Source organism: Bubalus kerabau, chromosome 2 (genome assembly GCF_029407905.1).
Source record: "Bubalus kerabau isolate K-KA32 ecotype Philippines breed swamp buffalo chromosome 2, PCC_UOA_SB_1v2, whole genome shotgun sequence".
Lineage (NCBI taxonomy): Eukaryota > Metazoa > Chordata > Mammalia > Artiodactyla > Bovidae > Bubalus > Bubalus kerabau.
In genome coordinates, this window is record NC_073625.1 from 203,107,419 (window position 1) to 203,128,139 (window position 20,721).

A 20,721-nucleotide genomic window follows, 5' to 3' on the forward strand; every position below is an offset into this window, starting at 1 on the left:
TTGGTGGTGGCTGGTTACTAACAGACCACTAACTGAGAATTTCAGAGTTACTGGTTGTTTTTTAAAAATGGATATAAGTGTTTGACCCCCATATCTCCTAAAGTTTCTAAGTTGATGAAATCTTTCAGAAATGTTTAGCTCTGCCATTTTTCATTCATCAATAGGAGAATTAAGTTCAATAATTAATCCAGTCCAACAGCTATGACTAAGGTTGGAGTATTTTTTTTTTTAGGATCTTAGAGTTGGAAGGGATTGCATGAAGCCCTTTTCTTTCTTATTTTCTCCCTGCTATCATGAATTTTCCCTTTTTAAAAATGAGAAGATCTCAGATCTGTCAAAAGGCTCCACTTCCTTTAGTATTCATTCTACCTTCAATCTCCTGTGAATTTCCTTGAATCCCACTTCCTAAGTCCCTCTTCTCAATTTCAACACCTGTTTCTAACCTTGCCATTCCGTATTTGTTTTATGTAGTTCTATATTATTTTCATGCACACATTTCTTTCTTCCCCAAATAGAGCACAATACTCTTGAGAATTTGAATTATGCACCCAAAAAATTCTGTAAATTGCCTCAAAATTATTATTATAAAAGTATTCTGGGGTTTCCCTGGTGGTCCATGGTTAGGACTCCGTTTTCTCAATGCAGAGGACCCGGGTTCAACCCCTGGTCAAGGAACTAGATCCTACATGCCGCAAACCAGGATCCAGTGCAGCCAAGTAAATAAATAATTTTTTCAAGTATTCTGATTGTATGTGCTACGTCAGTTCAGTTGTGTCCGACTCTTTGCAACCCACTGTAGCCCACCAGGCTCCTCTGTCCCTAGGATTCTCCAGGCAGGAATCCTGGAGTGGGTTGCCATGCCCTCCTCCAGGGAATATTCCTCACCCAGGGATCGAATCCATGTCTCCTGTGTCTCCTGCATTGGCAGGTGAGTTCTTTACCACTAGCTCCACCTGGGAAACCCACACAAAAGTATTCTGACTTTATTGAAGTAAAATAGAGAATGCCCATTGTCTCAAGTAACTCTGTGTTCAGGATTAGAAAATAAATATACATGAATTTGGGGAGACTTTGATTTTTCTTTCAATCATTTTATTAGAAAACAATAAGGCGTCTAGAGAAAAGAGGAGCAGCACTTCCCGCTCACTTGTGCACAATTAGAAATAAACACAAGATACATAAATCAGCACGAAATTAGTCAGATTTCCTTTTTGTGTTTATATGACCACAGGATGGGCTTCCCCAGTGGTTCAGCTCTAAAGAACCCACCTGCAATCCAGGGGTCTCAGGAGATGCTGGTTCAGTCCTTGGGTTGGGAAGATCCCCTGGAGAAGGGCATGACCCCCCACTCCAGTATCCCTGCCTGGGGAATCCCATGGACAGAGCATCCTGGCGGGCTACAGTCCATGGGGTCGCAAAGAGTCAGACCTGACTGAAGCGACTTGGCATGCAGGATCACAGGATAGGGTAGAATTTGAAATAATCGATTATTAAAAATAACATAGAAGAATTATCTTGAAACAAATAATTAAGCAACTTCACCTCAATACAAATGTAGTTTCAAAATGTGGTGATTTCATGAAATCTGAAAATTGAGAGCTGTGTTAGAGGACACCTACTCTGATTTCTCACCCAATGTGGGAATTTTTTTCCCAGGGTTACTGGCAAGAAGTTATCTTGTCTGAATATTTCCTGTAGTAAGAATCTCACCATGCCCCAGGGGAATCCACAGCAATGATTCCCAAACCTGGCTGTGCTTTCAAATTCTCTGAAAGTACGTTTTTATATAATTATAAATATGTTTAATAAATTAATATATAAAATAATGAATAAATATTTTTAAAATAACCTTTCATGTAGCTGACCATAGACTCTTGAACCTATAGCGCATCTCTATTTTTAAAAATTCTTCAAATATTCCTAATGATAGCAAACCACGCAAACAATGGCCTACTTCACTCTCAGCTGCCTTAGCTATTAGAAACCTCTTCTCTGTGTTTAGTGGCTATGACTGTAAAACCTGTTATTCGTTTTCCTACTCCTTTTCTCTTGATTAACAAGTGTCAGTCACTCAGTCGTGTCCCACTCTTTGTGACCTCATGCACTGTAGCCTTCAGGCTCCTCTGTCCACAGGATTCTCCAGGCAAGAATACAGGAGGGGTTGCCATTCCCTTCTCCAGGGGAATCTTCCCTACCCAGGATTGCTCTTGATTAGAATGGGAAAAGCTATTCAACTGTCCTTTTTAAATGAAAACACTTTAATGTTTGAAGGTAGCTGATGCGTCTCTGCCTCCTCACTCTATAGTATGTGTTCCTCTGCTCTGAATGTGCTGCCATCCTTGAAACTTTCCTCATGTGATGTGAGATCCAGACACTGCATCATCATGATTCTCCCTTTGCCTCTGCCCTCCTCACCCAGCTTCTCAAAGACAGTGACAAACGACCCCAGTGTCCTACAGATGGTTCTTCCGGAACAGCTATTGTCTATTAAATATCGTAAAGTTTCAGTTCATGAAAGCAGCTCAAGGTCTTGTATTCCTTCTCTTCATTCAGAGAGCTCTTTCCCAAGACATCTGCATGGACAGGCTCTCTTCCCTTTGCACTCAAATGTCAGTTTCCTCATGAGCTTCTCCTTGGCCAAGCTTTTAAAAATATCATCCCTCCTCTCCCCAAATTTACTTCCAAATTTGTCTTCCCTCATAACCCTATCAAACCTCTATTATGGCTTATTTATCCACATTGTCATTGTGTGTGTGTGTCTGTGCTCAGTCATGTCTGACTTCTTACGACCCCATGGACCATAGCCAACCTGCTTCCTCTGTCCTTGGGATTTCCCAGGAAAGAATACTGGAGTGGGTTGCCATTCCCTTCTCTAGGAGATCTTTTCCACACGGGGACCAAACCCACGTCTCCTGCATCTCCTGTGTCTCCTGCATTGTAGGCAGATTCTTTACCACTGAGCCACCTGGGAAGCCCCTTTCATTGTATTTATCCATTTACCCATTAAAAAGTCAATTTTAGGAGGACAAGAATCTTTATCTGCTTTTTCCTTTGTTATTGATTGGCACACGGTAGACGCATATTTATGGTGAATGAATGAATAAAAGATGCTTGGATCATGTATTATGTCCATTTTAACTCTTTTAGGCATTAGGACATTGAATAGAGGAGGAAAATGGAATTTCAGTTCTGAGTTTGAAGAGACCTTAGAAATCCTGACACTGGAGATGCTGCCATTGCAGATGAGTAAACTGAGGCCCAGAGACAATCACACATGCAGCAAATGGCAAAGAAAGGCCTGGAAACAAGACCTCAGTCCCAGCCCATTAGGGTTAGAGTTCCAAGCAGATGATCCCTGGTCTGCATTGAAAAGATTTCTTCTCTGAAATATCAGAAGCCCACATCAAGACCTGATATATGCTTAAATCTGACTCAATTAAATTGTGGACAGATAATTTTAAGATAGTATAACTTCAGAAAGTGCTTTTCAAAAAAGCCTGATAAAATATACCATACACTTATTCAAAGAAAATCACGTTTCCTATATTTGTTTTCCCATACATGTTTCCATGCATGACTCTTCCACATGTTAGCATTTTCAAATCTTAGGACAGCAGCAACAAGAAAAAATAAGAGTCACTGTAAGACAAATAAAGTGATTAAATTATTAAAGAGAGACAGAGATTCGGGCAAGTCACTGGTAGTTTACTGACCTTTTCAAAGTATTTTTAAAGTCAAATCAGATCGTTAGTATGTATTGCTGTTCAGTCGCTAAGTCATGTCTGACTCTTTATGACCCCATGGACTGCAGAACACCAACCTTTCCTGTCCTTCACTATCTCCTGGAGTTTGCTCAGATTCACGTGCTTTGGGTCAGTGATGCTATCTAACCATCTCATCCTCTGTCGTCCCCTTCTCCTGCCTTCAATCCTTCCCAGCATCAGGGTCTTTTCCAATGAGTCAGCTCTTCACATCAGGTGGCAAGAGTATTTCTACAGACCTGTGCTGGTCTCAGCTGGCGATCTGCAAGTTCGCTTTCTAAACTGAATCTCCTCAGCCTTAGAGAGGAAGAATTGTGTTCAAATTAGCATTTATTAAGGAGTTTGTTAGGAGACTCTGTATTTTATTTAAAGCCCCATTATCAAAAATTATCGTTGGGGAAGATGTCTGCCAATGATGAAAAGAGGACTCCTTTTGGAGCCCTGACGCAGAGTTCCAGTCCGATGGTCCGTGATAGTGCTACTCTGGGCCCCTCTGGGTCAGCCTTTCCCATTGTGATGTTCACTTCTTGGCTTTTCTTTGTGTGAAGGAAGAGTCTCTGCATTAACTCAGTTAGAACCTGACCTCTTGGTGGGTTTTTGTGGACATTAATTGGCAGTAGTTAAAAATGGGTCATTGAAACATACAGTAATCAAAGATAAAAAAGAAACAATTGATGAAAACTAGTTCTTTTCTTCATGTAAAAATTTGGGTTTTTTCATTAAAGGCATACAGACACTGTTATAAAATAAGACTATTGTGCATACTGAATATTTTGTTTTCCTCTTTAATCATGAGCTAATTTAAATATATAGAAATTTATGTGGTAACAGGTATCTAAATAACTATCAGGCAAATAATATGTGCACACATTTCAGATATTATGCTTTAAAGAAATTAAAATTTTGGACCCTTTAAAATTCTTCTTTCTTATTTCATAAAATTATAGAACTCAATGGTTAGAAAAAATTCAAAAAGAAATTAGAAGTGAAAAAAGATCATTGTAGAAATTGCAGCAATGCAGGAACAAATAAACAAGTTTGTCAAAACAGATGATGAAAAAGAAGGAAAATGTAATATATCTAATCTGGTTGAAGAAGATTTTTTAAAAAATATTTTAGGGAAGGTGACAGATATTTAAAATGCACACAAAAAAGATCTAACATGAAAAGTACAGGTCTCTGAAGAAGAAAGCCAAGTTTAGACTTTCTTGTATAGGCTTTCTATACAAACAGACACTAAAACTGATTCTCCAATAAAACTGTCTTAATTTTTTTTAATGAAGCTATGTATTGAAATTATGTACTACAGTGTAATTACTAGATTTTTAAGAAAAAAGATCCTTTGGGCATCTAGCCAAAAAAGATCTTATAAAAGACTTGCATGGGAAAAGTCTAGACTATCATTAGACTTTCAGACAGCAACATTTTATGCAAGAAGATGGAATAAAGTGCAAACTACATAAGGTTCTTAAGAAAGTAAAGTGTAAACTAAGGATTTTTCTATTCCGCAAAAATGACCACAAGTATCAAGCTGTTATCAATACAAAAGAATTCAGGGAATATTCTTCCCATGTACATTTCCTGAAAAATGTACTAGAGAACAAGATTCAGAAAACCAAGATGACTTGAAAAAACAAAAACAAAACAAAAAGCTGTCATAGGACAAGTTCCTCAACATTAAATATGTACTTATTTATAGCACCAAATCTAAATGAAAGTCAAATGGAGGAGAGTACAAGTTGTCAAGAGCCAGATACCTTGACAATGTAAATATAGCACACCTAAAAAAAGAGGGGAGTGAGGAGAGAATGCTCACTGATTATGCCAAAAATTTTTAACTGTTTTCAGTAATCATAATTTGCAATGGTAGTACTGTATTGACATGCTGAGGCTATTGCATGAGTGATGGGAGGACAGAGCAACTGAATGTAGACACACCTCAGAAACGGCAGGTTCAGCTCCAGACAGTGCAGTGAAGCAGATACCGCAAGACAGTCACAATTTTTTTAAATTTCCCAATCCGTATAAAAGTTACATTTACCCTATACTGTAGTCTATTAAGTGTGTAATAGCATTATGCCTTAAAAAACCCAATGTACATGCTTTAATTTTTAAAAAATGCTTTATTGTTAAAAAAATGCTAACCATCACCTGACAATGCAAGTGGCCACAAATCTTCAATTTGTAAAAAGCCCTACATCCATGAAGCATGATAAAGCAGAGCACGATAGAACGACATATGCCTGTAATTATGGCATACCCTAATTCTATCATCCTCCCACCTCAATCGCCAGAAGCCACCGTGCAGAATCAAGGAGATACAAGCGTAATACGGAGAAGTGTAAAGTAAGAACCCCACAGTCCTGAAATGGAATTAGAAATACTAATAGGAACTGACATACTATCATCAACACGTGTACATCTCCAAGCTCTTCTAACAGAAATGGAATAAAAACAATGGCCAGCCCAATCACAGTGAGTATTTCTGTGCCTCAATTATGGTCTTGAAATACAATATCCCACTAAAGGAAGCAGAGTTTCTTGTATGAATGGCTGTTTCCAATTGTGGGGCATGGAATACACATGACACGTCTGGAAGACCTCAGTGTTCGGCACACAAGAGCACATCAAACCCTGTTAGTGAGAGGCTGAAAGAACTCAGCTCCTTGGCCAAAGATGGGACAATCTGAGCTTCAGTAAAGATAAGAAAGGGTTTCCCTGTAGCTCAAACGGTCAAGAATCTGCCTGCAATGCAGGAGACCGGGCTTCGATCCCTGGGTCGGGAAGATACTCTGGAGAAGGGAATGGCAATCCATTCCAGTACTCTTGCCTGGATAAGATAAGAAATACAATGAATTAAAACACATAAAATGGTAGCAAATGCTCCAAAATGGTGCCATAGGAAGCACCTAAATCTTTCTCCTCCAGTAGTGCAGCCACACACAGAATAATTCAGAAAAATGCAAAGATGAGCGGGGTGACTGCTGCACATGGGTAATGAAGCAACACCCGTAGGAAGACAGGCAGGGAACTCTGAGACGCATCTTTGTCATCGCTGGCAGAGCACCATACCATCGGGGGTGGGGGGCACTCCAAACTTGCAGCTTCTTCCTGAGACTGAAGAGTTTAAGTGGCATACCCAGTACCCCTGACTTCTAAGGCTCCCGCCTGACGGATGGGTCCCCAAAGCACCTGGCTCTATAAGCCAGTAGCGTTTGTAGCTCAGATGGTAAAGCGTCTGCCTATAATGCAGGAGACCTGGATTTGATCCCTGGCTTGGGAAGATCCCCTGGAGAAGGCAATGGCAACCCACTCAGTATTCTTGCCCGGAAAATCCCATGGACAGAGGAGCCTGGTGGGCTGCAGTCCATGTGATCACAAAGAGTCAGACACAACTGAGCTACTTCACTTTCACTTTCTATGAGCCGGTGGGGCTTGTGCTCAGAAGCCCCCACAGACTATAGCAAAGAAGCAGGTTGAAAGGGAAGGGCGCCCCCGTGGTGCTATACCTGGGCCCAGAAGAAATGCCCATCTCTCAGTTTCTCCCCAAAAGGGGTTGGACTGCACACTATCCAGCCGCTTCCCGAGGGTCCAGCTCCTCCCCAGCCTGCGTCTCCGTGCTCACTGACGTCCTCTGCTCTGACACACCAACGGGTCTCGGCACATCCCCAGCTTCAGGGACCCACCGAGAGCAAAGGCCCTGAACCCCCAAAACGCCACCAAAACCCTAACCCTAACCCTAAGAAATGAATTCAGTAAAGTTGCAGGGTACAAAATCAATTGACAAAAACCCTTTGCATTTTGATACACTAACAGTGAACAACCAAAAAGCAAAATTAAGAAGACAGCCCCACTTACAATAGTAGAAATAAAATAAAGTACCTAAGCATAAAATTAACCAAGGACATACAAGACTTGTATACAGAAAACAACAAAACAGTGTTGAAAGAAAGATCTAAACAAATGAAAAGCTCCAACCATACACTTACTGCGTGCGTGGAAGTCGTTCAGTCGTGTCTGATTCTTTGCAACCGCACGGACTATACAGTCCATGGAACTCTCCAGGACAAAATACTGGAGTGGGTAGCCTTTCCCTTCTCCAGGGGATCGGCCCAACTCAGGGCTCAAACTCAGGTCTCCTGCATTTCAGGCAGATTCTTTAGCAGCTGAGCCACCAGGGAAGCCCATAAGCTCACTAGAGGAATTGAAAAGGTTAGACTAAATTTTAAGCTCTTACTGAAAGATTGGTCTATGAAGAGTTAGCCATAATGACCGCATCCATAAGAATAGGATTACTACAAAGCCACAGTCATCAAGACAGTATGGTACTGGCACAAAGTCAGAAATATAGATCAATGGAACAAAATAGAAAGCCCAGAGATAAATCCACGCACCTATGGACACCTTATCTTTGACAAAGGAGGCAAGAATATACAATGGAAAAAAGACAATCTCTTTAACAAGTGGTGCTGGGAAAACTGGTCAACCACTTGTAAAAGAATGAAACTAGAACACTTTCTAATACCATACACAAAAATAAACTCAAAATGGATTAAAGATCTAAACGTAAGACCAGAAACCATAAAACTCCTAGAGGAGAACATAGGCAAAACACTCTCCGGCATAAATCACATCAGGATCCTCTATGACCCACCTCCCAGAATATTAGAAATAAAAGCAAAAATAAACAAATGGGACCTAGTTAAAATTAAAAGCTTCTGCACAACAAAGGAAACTATAAGCAAGGTGAAAAGACAGCCTTCAGAATGGGAGAAAATAATAGCAAATGAAGCAACTGACAAAGAACTAATCTCAAAAATATACAAGCAACTCCTGCAGTTCAATTCCAGAAAAATGAATGACCCAATCAAAAAATGGGCCAAAGAACTAAACAGACATTTCTCCAAAGAAGACATACAGATGGCTAACAAACACATGAAAAGATGCTCAACATCACTCATTATCAGAGAAATGCAAATCAAAACCACTATGAGGTACCATTTCACACCAGTCAGAATGGCTGTGATCAAAAAGTCTACAAGCAATAAATGCTGGAGAGCGTGTGGAGAAAAGGGAACCTCTTACATTGTTGGTAGGAATGCAAGCTGGTACAGCCACTATGGAGAACAGTGTGGAGATTCCTTAAAAAACTGGAAATAGAACTGCCTTATGACCCAGCAATCCCACTGCTGGGCATACACACCAAGGAAACCAGAATTAAAAGAGACACATATACCCCAATGTTCATCGCAGCACTGTTTATAATAGCCAGGACATGGAAGCAACCCAGATGTCCATCAGCAGGTGAATGGATAAGAAAGCTGTGGTACATATACACAATGGAGTATTACTCAGCCATTAAAAAGAATACATTTGAATCAGTTCTAATGAGGTGGATGAAACTGGAGCCTATTATACAGAGTGAAGTAAGCCAGAAAGAAAAACACCAGTACAGTATACTAATGCACATATATGAAATTTAGAAAGATGGCAACAATAACCCTGTATGCGAGTCAGCAAAAGAGACACAGATGTATAGAACAGTCTTATGGACTCTGTGGGAGAGGGAGATGGGGGGATGATTTGGGAGAATGGCATTGAAACATGTATATTATCATATGTGAAACGAATCGCCAGTCCAGGTTCAATGCATGATACAGGATGCTTGGGGCTGGTGCACTGGGATGACCCAGAGAGATGGTACGGGGAGGGAGGTGGGAGGGGGGTTCAGGATGGGGAACACGTGTACACCCGCAGCGGATTCATGATGATGTATGGCAAAATTGTACAATTGTATTGTTCCAATACAATATTGTAAAGTAATTAGCCTCCAATTAAAATAAATAAATCTATAAAAAAAATAAAAACCAATCATGCCAAAATGGTAAAAAAAAATAAATAAATAAAAGAATAGGATTACTGATCTGACTCAGAGCTGGAACCACTGGCTCCGTACCTGTGGGCTTGTTGGAAATGCAGACTCCCAGGCCCCGCCCCACACCTACTGATGCCCAGGTGCTTCCCGTCTGTGTTAACTCTTGACAGGCGGTTGGCATTCTGAAAGGAGACAGCCCTTGGTTTCGTGGTCCTGATGGTGGTGAGGACCCCAAGCCAGACAGCAATTCAGACGCTAATCAGACTGTCACAGGAAGCAGGACGGGAGAGGAAGGCAACCAAAGGGAGACAAACACCGGAGTCGCGTGGTACAGCTGAAGTTATGCGGTTGGTCCAAGGCCTGAGCTTGCAGAAATTCATTGGAACCATTACAGTAACCGCTTTCAAGACTGTAACTGGTCATTTTCTGTGTTGGTCGCACTAGGCTTGCATTTTTCTTAAGATTTGAGAAGCGTCAGTTGCATCTGCGAAAGGAAAGCCCCTGGTACTGTTCCTGTGTGACCTTGGATGAGCCGCTTCACCCCCAGCAGCCTAGTCCCTCCAGCTGTAGACGAAACTTACAACTTTCATCAGTAATGGAACAGAGATCTTCATTTGGCTGGAATTTATGCAAGTGCCAAGTATGATTATTATTTTCGCTGACAGATAAAAAGACCGTCATTTGTTTTTGAATGCTTTGTGAAGCAAAAAAACACAAGGATGAAATTATGCCGATCGTCTTTTTTGTCTTGCCTGCTTATGGAGTTTGATTGAACTTGTCTGAATCCCGTGATAAATATGCAACGTAACAAAGGAGTAAATGAAAGACCATTTAATTACCTGAATCAGAGCTTGTAGAAATGTATGTGTCTTCATGGCAGGGGGACACGATTGGTGTAATTAGCACCCCTGAATTTAGGAAAATTGTGTCTGGCAGGAAAATGTGTACATGTTTGGCAAAAATTGAGTGACAGGTCAAGAACTCTTCAAGCTGAGAAGATTTCATCAACAGATGCATCCCCATCTGCTCACTGAACGCACAGAAATGGAAATCACATTTTTTCTCTGTCAACTGAAGTTTCAGTTATACTCAGAGTCCATGAATCATACCATGCCGATAACTGAGATGAAGAAATGTAACACAGGAATAATATAAGATGAAGCTATTTTCTATGTGGAATGAAAGATATTGTCAAAGACACATTCTGGGCTTCATTATGAAACTCACACTCATGTTTGCAAAAGGCACAATTCAAAGACACACTACAAAAGCAAATCTGTGCTTGTACCAAAACTCATGTAATCTCAGTGTAAAAGCTGGCCATTCAGGTGTTATTGGACCATAGGACACCAACACCACAGAAGGATTATTTAAGCCATGATTAATAACACAATGTTTTCAAAATCGGCTATTTTGACATGATGGGGGCTTCCATGAGACGAGATCATGTGCAACATTTTTACCTGCCAGAGTTACAGGGACACTTCTGCATCTTGCAGTGCTATTTAGAGGAAATGGGAGAAAGCTATTTAAGTTCAAGTGAAAGTAACAAACTCATAGTAAGAAATTAGCCATGCAATTTATCGTTTATTAAATTACTCATGTATCAACAAAGATTTGCACTGTGTTGGCCGAAAAGTTCATTTGGGTTTTCCATGCACTGTGACCGGAGAAGGCAATGGCACCCACTCCAGTGTTCTTGCCTGGAGAATCCCAGGGACGGGGGAGCCTGGTGGCTGCCGCCTATGGGGTTGCACAGAGTCGGACACGACTGAAGTGACTTAGCAGTAGCAGCATACACTGTAACAGGAAAAGCCAAACAAGCTTTTTCAACAACTCGATCAGTGGCGGGGTTTGTGCAAGGCCTTGGGCTACTATGAAAAGATAAAGCCCGTCGTACCTGCCCCCACCCCTGCCTCACACTGGTCCTTACTCGATTCTTATCAACACCAAGCTGTGTATCATTGTATTTTAGCACACACATCATTTTTAGAGAATTCTTAATCCATCTGACTGCAGTTACTCAAAACTTAGACTTAAGGATGCGTGTGTGCCAAGCTGCTTCAGTCCTGTCCAACTCTTTGCGACCCTATGGACTGTAGCCCACCAGACTCCTCTGTCCATTGGATTCTCCAGGCAAGAGTACTGGAGTGGATTGCCATGCCCTCCTCCAGGGGATTTTCTCAACCCAGGGATCAAACCCATGTCTCAAACCCATGTCTCCTGCGGCTCCTGAATTGCAGGTGGTTTCTTTACCACTAAGCCACTGGGGAAGCCCCAGACTTAAAGATACAGGATCTTAATCAAAAAATTTCAAAAGCTCTGATTACTGCTATTACCATTTGCTCCTGGAAAGATACACACAAGGAAAGGCTAAAACAGGGAGACTTTGTTTCTTCCAATATTAATTATGTCAAAGGAATGGTTTATCTCTCCATGCTGAGGCTGAAGAGCAGTTACAGAGATAGCTGGCTTTTATTTCCTTTGGGCTCGGTGTTTCCTGGGTTAATATTCACCACCATAGAGTTTCAACTAAGTTCAGTGACTGTGTTGCATTATTAAATACAGACACCTGAAATTCTGGCATAACACCAGTCTTCTGGGGGATAAACTTTAACATCCATCATATGATTTAATCGTCACAACAAAGCCCTTGTTGAGATATGACTCAGGAGGATGAGATGTACTCTCACATCAGTGAAACAAATTTAACACAAAAGGGGAAACCCAGGCTGGAAATGCAGGCGATGACGATTTCTAGGCCAACAGAAGCCCGGAGGAAATGTGGGTATGGCAGAAATAGGAAAACTGTGGTACTTCATGATTCCCTTCTTACCGGTAGGGCAAGATCAGTGTATGGATTATCATGGACGGTTGACAGGTCTCTTGGCACACAGGTGTTTCTACTCATGGTGGAGATGCTGCTCAAAAGAGGGAACACACTGCCCGGAAGCCTTCTAAACTTCATGATTTGTCAGCTAACTGTGTAGTGTGGGGAGAGAGAGAAGGGAAGAACCTTTAGGTACTCCAGAGTTTTGGCTAGAAGACTGAACTACTTGGAAGCACAGATGGTGTTTTCATCAATTCTTCTTCCTAACAGTTGGGATTTGGGAAGGCCTAGAGAAATCTTGGATATGAACAATTGCCCACACAGACGGTAATGGTGAACTGGTTTGGCCAACAGTTTTGAAGACTGATGGATTCTTATCCACTGAAACACGAGAAGGCAGAGGAGAAAGAAGAGGGGAAAGTGAGTAAAGAAAGTGTAACTTAATACACAAGTAAAAGAATAATGTGTATCATTGATAAGCTGTGGTTTCTTTACTATATTTGGAAGTAGCAATAATCAGAAGGCCACTCTAAAACAGCCATGAAGGAAGGCAACCAGGGATGGGAAACCTTTGCCAAATTTCAGCTGATAAAACTGCTCTGAATAACTGAATTGAACTTGTCACTTGGCAGTCTGCATGTAATCATGAGATATGGGCTTCAGTGCACAGAGCAAAGTCCCCAGGGAATCAAAACCACCCGTGGAAATCCAGCTGATATCAGGACGAGTGACAAGGCAGAAGGACAAATGAAGTCTAGCAGAAGTCTCGGCCTAAAGGGACCTATTTCTACAATTGTGAAGGAAACACAATAAAATGAAAAGGATTCTTAGTGGTGGGAATGCCACCTGCTCATAAAAACTGGGAAATATCCAAGGATTTGATTCAGGAAATTTATATACAAAACCTTTAACAGTCTTAATACTTACTTTTAGCATGTTTACGTGGAATAAAGAGCCCCAATTACAGATTTTCCAAAGTAATTTTGAAGTAGGAATCTTTCCCACATGATAATTATGGCAAAATCATGAGATAACATGAAACGAACATTGAAGGTGATGTGAGAACCAGAGTCCTTCAAAATGGCAGGAACTGAATTCATTTACACGTTCAAGATTTACTGGAAACACGTTGTGTTCTGGGCATTGCCTGAGTCCGGGAGGTACTGGACTGCTCCCAGGGCCTCGGAGCCTCCTCGGGGCTTAAGCTGTGAGTATCACTGAGCTGTCAGGGAGGAGCTCTGCAGAGGAAACGCAGGGTCACATGTGCGAAGGCAGAGAGGAGAAAGCTACCAGACGGAAAAGGGCCGAGGACAGGAGCCCTTCTCAGAGGCACGGCCTTCACGAGGGCAGTGCCATGTGACTCGCTCTGTATTCAGGTGGGTGGTGGACGAGAGGGAAAATGCAGAAAATGGGCCATTACGGGGCCAAGTGGAGACACTGTTTGCAGCAGCCAAGACCTGGAAGCAACTTAAACACCCATTGATAGGAATGGATAAAGAAGAAGTGGTATATATATACAATGGAATATTACTCAGCCAAAAAAAGGAATGAAATAATACCATTTGTAGCAACATGGATGGACTTAGAGATTATCACACTAAGTCAAAGAATGACAAATGTCTTATGATATCACGTAAATGTGGAATCTTAAAAAAAAATGATACAAATGAACTTATTTACAACCCAGAAACAGACCCACAGACATAGAAAACAAACTTACTGTCACCAAAGGGGAAAGGTCAGGGGTGACTGAGTAGGAGTTTGGTATTAACATGTACAAACTACTATAAAATAAACAACAAGCACAGGGAGCTCTACTCAATATTTTGTAATAGCCTATGGGGAAAGAGTCTGAAAATAGACGTGTGTGCATATAACTAAACCAGCTTACGTACACCTGAAAGGAACACAGCACTGTGAATCAACCGAGGGTGCATGCGAAGTCGCTCCAGTCACGTCCAACTCCCTATGACCCTGTGGACCACAGCCGGCTCCTCTGTCCACGAGATTCTCCTGGCAAGAACACTGCCGTGGGTTGCCATGCCCTCCTCCAGGGGGTCTTCCCAACCCTGGGACTGAACCCATGTTTCTTGTGTCTCCTGCATTGGCAGCTGGATTCTTTACCTCTAGTGCCACCCGCGAAGCCCGTAAATCAATTATACTTCAATTTTTTAAAATAGCGATTTTAAAAAAATCAAGACTTGTGAGGTGCTTTGTAATACCAGCTCTGCTTTCTGATGTCAGTGACAGAAGACATTCAAGCAGTTGAAGGTAAATGGGAAAAAAACTGGTTCATTGGATCTGAGAGATTTATATACTTCTATTGACCGATCTGCAGCATTCCGGTTTCACGTTGTATTTTGAAGACATCTCCTTAAGTGGACTTAGCCTTGATCACGAAGTAGTCCCAACAACCTTTTATTTTTTTAAATGATCATCTTCTTATCTGTACTATGAAAAATACCATCCTTGAAAAGTAGAGAAGTTGGCATTTTTGCTTTCTGCATTTGATTAAGAGTAAAGCCTTTCCTGTTTCAGAATGAATTTTGTTGGCGAGCCCAGCAGGACCCAGAAGACAGAAGTGCTATGAAGCTCTACCGTATTCTGTGTGGCAGGACGTTGTCAGCTTCAGTGACACCAGCCTCCCCCTGCAGGGGATGCCATCTCTCCAGTGGCTTTGTCCTTACGAAGGGAAAGTCCCATACCTAACAGGGATTGACTCCCTGTGAAGCTTTAATAAGGAGCAGGGGTGTGTTCCCAGCGGCACAGTGACAGAAACCTTCCCTGACGTAAATCGAACATCGCCCTCGAGAGCTAAAGAAAGCTCTATTTCCTTGGGTTCTTTGCTTCTTTTTAGTTCAAGCTAATGTAGTAATTTTTTTATGAAAATACTAATGCTGTTTACATTCCTGGAGTCATTCAAGATTCTGGAGTTCCCATTCAAAGCTCAGGGCCTCAAAGTCGTGGCATAGGAAAAGTTCAGTGTCAAGAATGCGGCCATGGAGAGGTGTCCCAACCATAGGAAAATACTGGTTTCTTTTGAATGCTAAAAAAAAACAGTTTGTCAGCAAAATGTCTGTTAACGTATTGCCCAGTTCCAGATTTCCCCTTTTTACACACCTTTTTTGTGGTGGTCCATTCATATAATTTGCTGTGAAGAGGCTGCCTGTGCTTGATTGGTCTCTTGTTTTTGGAGATGATACTACTTGCTTATTTGATATTCAGTTACCATTTCAGATAACGTCCTGTTACTCCCAGGTGTACAGCACAGTGATTCGGTTACACAGACGTGTTGTTCAGTTGCTCAGTCATATCTGAGCCTTTTGTGACCCTGTGGATTCGGTTATACATACATGTTCAGTTGCTCAGTCATAGCTGAGGCTTTTGTGACCCCGTGGACTGTACCCGCCAGGCTCCACTGTCCATGGGATTTCCCAGGCCAGAGCACTGCGGTGGCCTGCCGTTTCCCTCTCCAGGGGACCTTCCTGACCGAGGATAGAACCCATGTCTCCTGCACTGGCAGGTGGATTCTTTAGCACCGACTCACCAGGGAAGCCCATACATACGTGTGTGTGTGTGTGTGTGTGTGTGTGTGTGTATGTGTGTAAGAGAGAGAGCATCTTTTTTCAGATTCTCTTCCTTTATAGGTTATTACAACCACTGAGTAGAACTCCTTGTGCTGAACAGTCATCCTCTCTGCTTATCTGTTTAACACTGTGTGGACGTTAGCCCCCAGATCCTAATTCACCCCCTCCGCTCCCCCTTTCGTAACCATACACTCATTTCCTACGTCAGTGGGTCTATATCTCTTTTGCATATAAGTTGGACCTAGAGATTATCATACTAAGTGAAGTAAGCCGAAGACAAACATATGATACTGTTTATATGTGGAATTTAAAAACAATGAACTAATTTCAGACAGCTTTTAAACATAAGGCTCTTGTTTGCATCATCCATGCTCCTCACAAATTCTGACTACGTTAGCAAAAATCTCTCAACTCTTAACCAATATTTTCTCTTCTGTGAGGTAAGATACCGTAATAGAAAAAGCAGCAAACCTAGAAAGCTGGAATTCCCTACTGAAAACTGTCAGTCACAAAATAAGAGAACTTAAAATGTCCTTGGTGGTCCAGTGGCTAAGTCTGCCTTGCAATGCAGGAGATTGTTGGAGATCGAACATTGCAGGATGTTCGATCCCAGGTCAGAGTACTAAGATCCCACATGTTGCAGAGCAACTAAGCCCTTGCACTCAGAGCCAACCAAGACCCGGTGCAGCCAAATATTTTTAAAATGTCAGTTAACCTCTGAGCTGTAGTGTCCCCACTTTACAGATGGGAAAGTAATAGTGTCCTCCTGATGCTCTTAGTATTGTTTGTCGGTCCAATAAGGAAAGTGCACCTAAAAGCATGTTGTATTATTTACTTATTTGTTGAGTATAACTGTTGACGTGTCTAAAATGCAAAGCCATGCTTCAAAGATTATGTCTTTATTCAATGCTAAGGCCAATTGAAAGCATTTTTACTGGGAGCTGAGCCCCGGTGAATTTGATACAGGCATTAACTTAGACAACCTACAAGAATGAATGGTTAACATATCCTTCAAACATCTCATTTAGTATCAACTTTCTCTTCTGAAATTTTGATAGAAGAGCTAATCAACTGAAGATTAGAGGCCCTGGGTGAATGCCTGCTGTGCTGAGATGCAGAGATGACTCGTGTCGACCTGGGTACTTTAGAATTGAGGCCTGGCAGGGTGTGAAATTGACAACCTGCCGTGAAAATTTTAAAACACCTAGACTCTTTCTCAGATTCACTGTTTCACTTATTAAACGTGAGTCTCAGAGGTATCTTTTTTGTCGCCAAAAGTTTTAGATCTGCTGAAAAGCCTGGGCAAGTATTAGATTGAGTCCCTTGAGTTCCACCCTAACTGCAAGGCAGAAATATTTTTGGTCTGGCAATTTCAAGGCAGGTATTACCAGTTGGTTGCCTGAAACATGGAAAAACCTCCTTCTGGCCTTTTAAAAATGCCTGATTTGACTGGCATTACCTCCTGATGGGCCTGCCAGGAAGAATTAGTTTCTTACTGCAATTACAGGAAGTGGACTGAATGAAGTTACTGGGTGAATTAGGAATATATAAGCATGCTAAAAAAAAAAAAAAAAGTCTGACCAAAACAGCAACATTGGTTTTGGCTTCATTGAAACTGAACTGCCCTTTGGTCTTCTTTATTTTTGACGGTATTTGGCCAATGGGTTCAGCTGCTTGTGCTGGAATTTGTGGTTCACGACAGTAGGATCAAGGCAGAGAAAGTCCTTTATAAAATAGTCTTACAGCAATGAAGCCAAGATGTTATCATGTGCATGAATGTTATGAACATAACCAAAGGCTAGAAAATGGGTGTGTGTCCTGCTTTCTGAAATATAGGTTTTCCTCACTTTGAAAAATCCAGAAAAGCTGGATTTAAATCAAATTGAATTTTCTGGTGGTCTTCCATGGTTAAAAAAGCAGTGTGGTTATTAGGAAAATAAACCCTCCAGTGAATTACAGTGTTAGTTCAAGTGTAAAACAGATAATGAGGACTCTTCAGTGTTCCTGAGAACTTGAGGGTCACGTCTCCTTTCAAAATCTTACACAGACCAAGTGTGTCACCTAGAAAAGAATAAAGCTCATACTGCACAACTGGGGTTGTATCAGTAATTCTGCAGGTTTTTGATACAGTGATTCTGGGATCACTGATGGATCCCAGCCCTCCTGGGTCCCCATGGTGTTTATCTTTAGATTCACATCACTTTGAGATGTCTGGGGTGGGGGGTGTGCACCCTGGAGCATCCCACTAACTCAGAGGAAGCAAAATACGCTGTATTTAAGAGGTACCAGAGTTGATGGCGATGGCACCCCACTCCAGTACTCCAGCCTGGAGAATCCCATGGGCGGAGGAGCCTGGTGGGCTGCAGTCCATGGGGTCGCTAGGAGTCGGATACGACTGAGCGACTTCACTTTCACTTTTCACTCTCATGCATTGGAGAAGGAAATGGCAACCCACTCCAGTGTCCTTGCCTGGAGAATCCCAGGGACGGGGGAGCCTGGTGGGCTGCCGTCTATGGGGTCACACAGAGTCGGACACGACTGAAGCGACTTAGCAGCAGCAGCAGAGTTGATGGACCTACATTTCTAATTTTGCCCAAGAACTCTCAAATCACTTATTAAGAATGTCAAAGACAAATATCATATGATATCATTTATGTGTGTAATCTTAAAAAAAATGATACAAATGAACTTATTTACAAAACAGAAAGAGATTCACAGACATAGAAAACAAGTTTATGGTTACCAAGAGAGAAAAGGGGGAAGAGGGCTAAATTAGGAGTTTACTAATTTACACTTCTGTATATAAACTAGAAAACCAACAAGGACCTGCTGGATAGCACCGGGTGCTCTACTTAATGGTTTGTGATAATCTTTAAGGGAAAATAACCTGAAAAGGAGTATATGTGTGTGTATGTGTGCGTGAGTGCTCAATCGCTTGTCTTGTCCAACTCTTTGCAACCCTATGGACTATATATAGCCCACCAGGGTCCTCTGTCCATGGGATTCTCCAGGCAAGAATACTGGAGGGTTGCCATGCCCTCCTCCATGGGATCTTTCCAACCCATGGATCAAACCCACGTCTCCTGTGGCTTTTGCATTGCAGGCAGATTCTTTACCACTGAGCCACTGGGGAAGCCCCAAATGTGTGTGTGTGTGTGTGTGTGTGTGTATTGTGTTTGCCTAAAAGTTCCAGGATGAACTTTTAGGCCAACCCAATGTGTGTAGCTGAATCACTTTGTTATCCATCTGAAACATTATACATCAACAATATTTCAATAAAAAAATAATAAAGGTAAACAATTAAAAAAAAGAAAAAGAAAAAAACAGACTACATCTCTCCAGGTCTCCTCAGAATGAGGATGGCTTTAGATCAGGTGCTCAGCTTCCTCAGTCACCCTTCGGGCTTGGCTGGAGTTGGAGGCAAAGCCGTCTTCCGGACCTTCTTACTGGGAAACCGCCCTTCCCTTCCTCGCGCTCTGAGATCACAGCCCTGCTCGTCTGACTGCTGCCTTCCGCTCTGCTTTGCCCACGCAGGTAACCACGCTGACTCAGGAGGTCTCCCAGCTCGGCAGGGACATGAAGACGGTGATGCAGCTTCTCGAGCACGTCCTGTCGCCGCAGCAGCAGTCCCGGCTTTGCTCTCTGCACACCGCCTCTCTGCGACCCTCCGGTTTCCAGGGCGGGATGACCTGGAGCACACACCAGCCCTGTCTACACTTGCAAGCCGCTGGAGCCACCTACACCCCAGCCCAGCTCTGCCAGGGGAGTGTCACCCCTGACAGATGGAGTGTGGGGCCCTCCTCGGCGGGGGGCAGCCCCCAGCGGATGGGAGCCCAGGAGCAGGGTCCTGCGGGCGGGGAGCTCCGCGCCTCCCCGAGCCTGGATCACGCGCCTGCCCACTGCCAGGTGGTCCAGGAAGGTCGCCTGCAGCTTCTCAGGTGCGTCTCCCCGCAGTCGGACACGACGCTGACGCCGCTGCAGTCCATCTCGGCCACCCTCTCCTCCTCCGTCTGCTCCTCCTCAGAGACGTCTTTGCACCTGGTTCTCCCCAGCAGATCGGAGGAGGGCAGCTTGGGCCAGGGCGCCGTGAGTTCCTTCAGTCTGGAAAACCTGCCGGGATCTTGGGAGCGGGAAGGACGGGCATCGGTCTCCACCGAACGCCTGGAGAGCTTTCCGCTGGAAATGGTCGCAAGCACAGCAGAAGGGAAAGATGACAGGGCCGTGCACGTATGATGTCAGTGCACCTCGCAGGTGCCCGCCTCTGCCTGTCACTGCGGGATGCCAGCTCAGGGTGGCCTTGCTTGCCCCTGGCAGCGTGAAGACTGGGCAGACCCGTGGAAAACGGGACCCAGGCCAGGGCAGAACCACCTCCATCCTGCAGCAGACACTTCCTACATCCTAGAGACAAAACAGGAGCCTTTTCCTGTGCAGGTATTAACTTACTGGTCTGTCTGACAGACTTTGGTGAAAGTCCAAAGACCCTGAGGGTCTGAGCAGCTACAGGTCCCAGACGAAGAATGTGTGGACTCGTGTCCTGGGTGGCTTTTCAGAAGAGCAGCAAAGGTTTTTTCCTGAGTGCCTGCGTGTCACTCCTGAACAATATCCAGACTGTGGGCCCTGGGAGTACACAGTTCCTGCTGATCTACTTTTCAAAAATAGAAGGCGAGT

General features: G+C 42.9%; 1 protein-coding gene across 1 annotated transcript in view; it reads left to right on the forward strand.

Moving 5' to 3' along the window:
- KCNH8 (potassium voltage-gated channel subfamily H member 8) overlaps nt 1-20,286 on the forward strand; it is a 479,646-nt gene extending 459,360 nt beyond the window's left edge. Inside the window, exon 16 of the mRNA XM_055570028.1 lies at nt 19,588-20,286. Within this exon, the coding sequence (XP_055426003.1) occupies nt 19,588-20,286 (699 nt within the window). The remainder of the gene's footprint in view (nt 1-19,587) is intronic.
- The last annotated feature ends 435 nt before the right edge of the window (nt 20,287-20,721 follow it).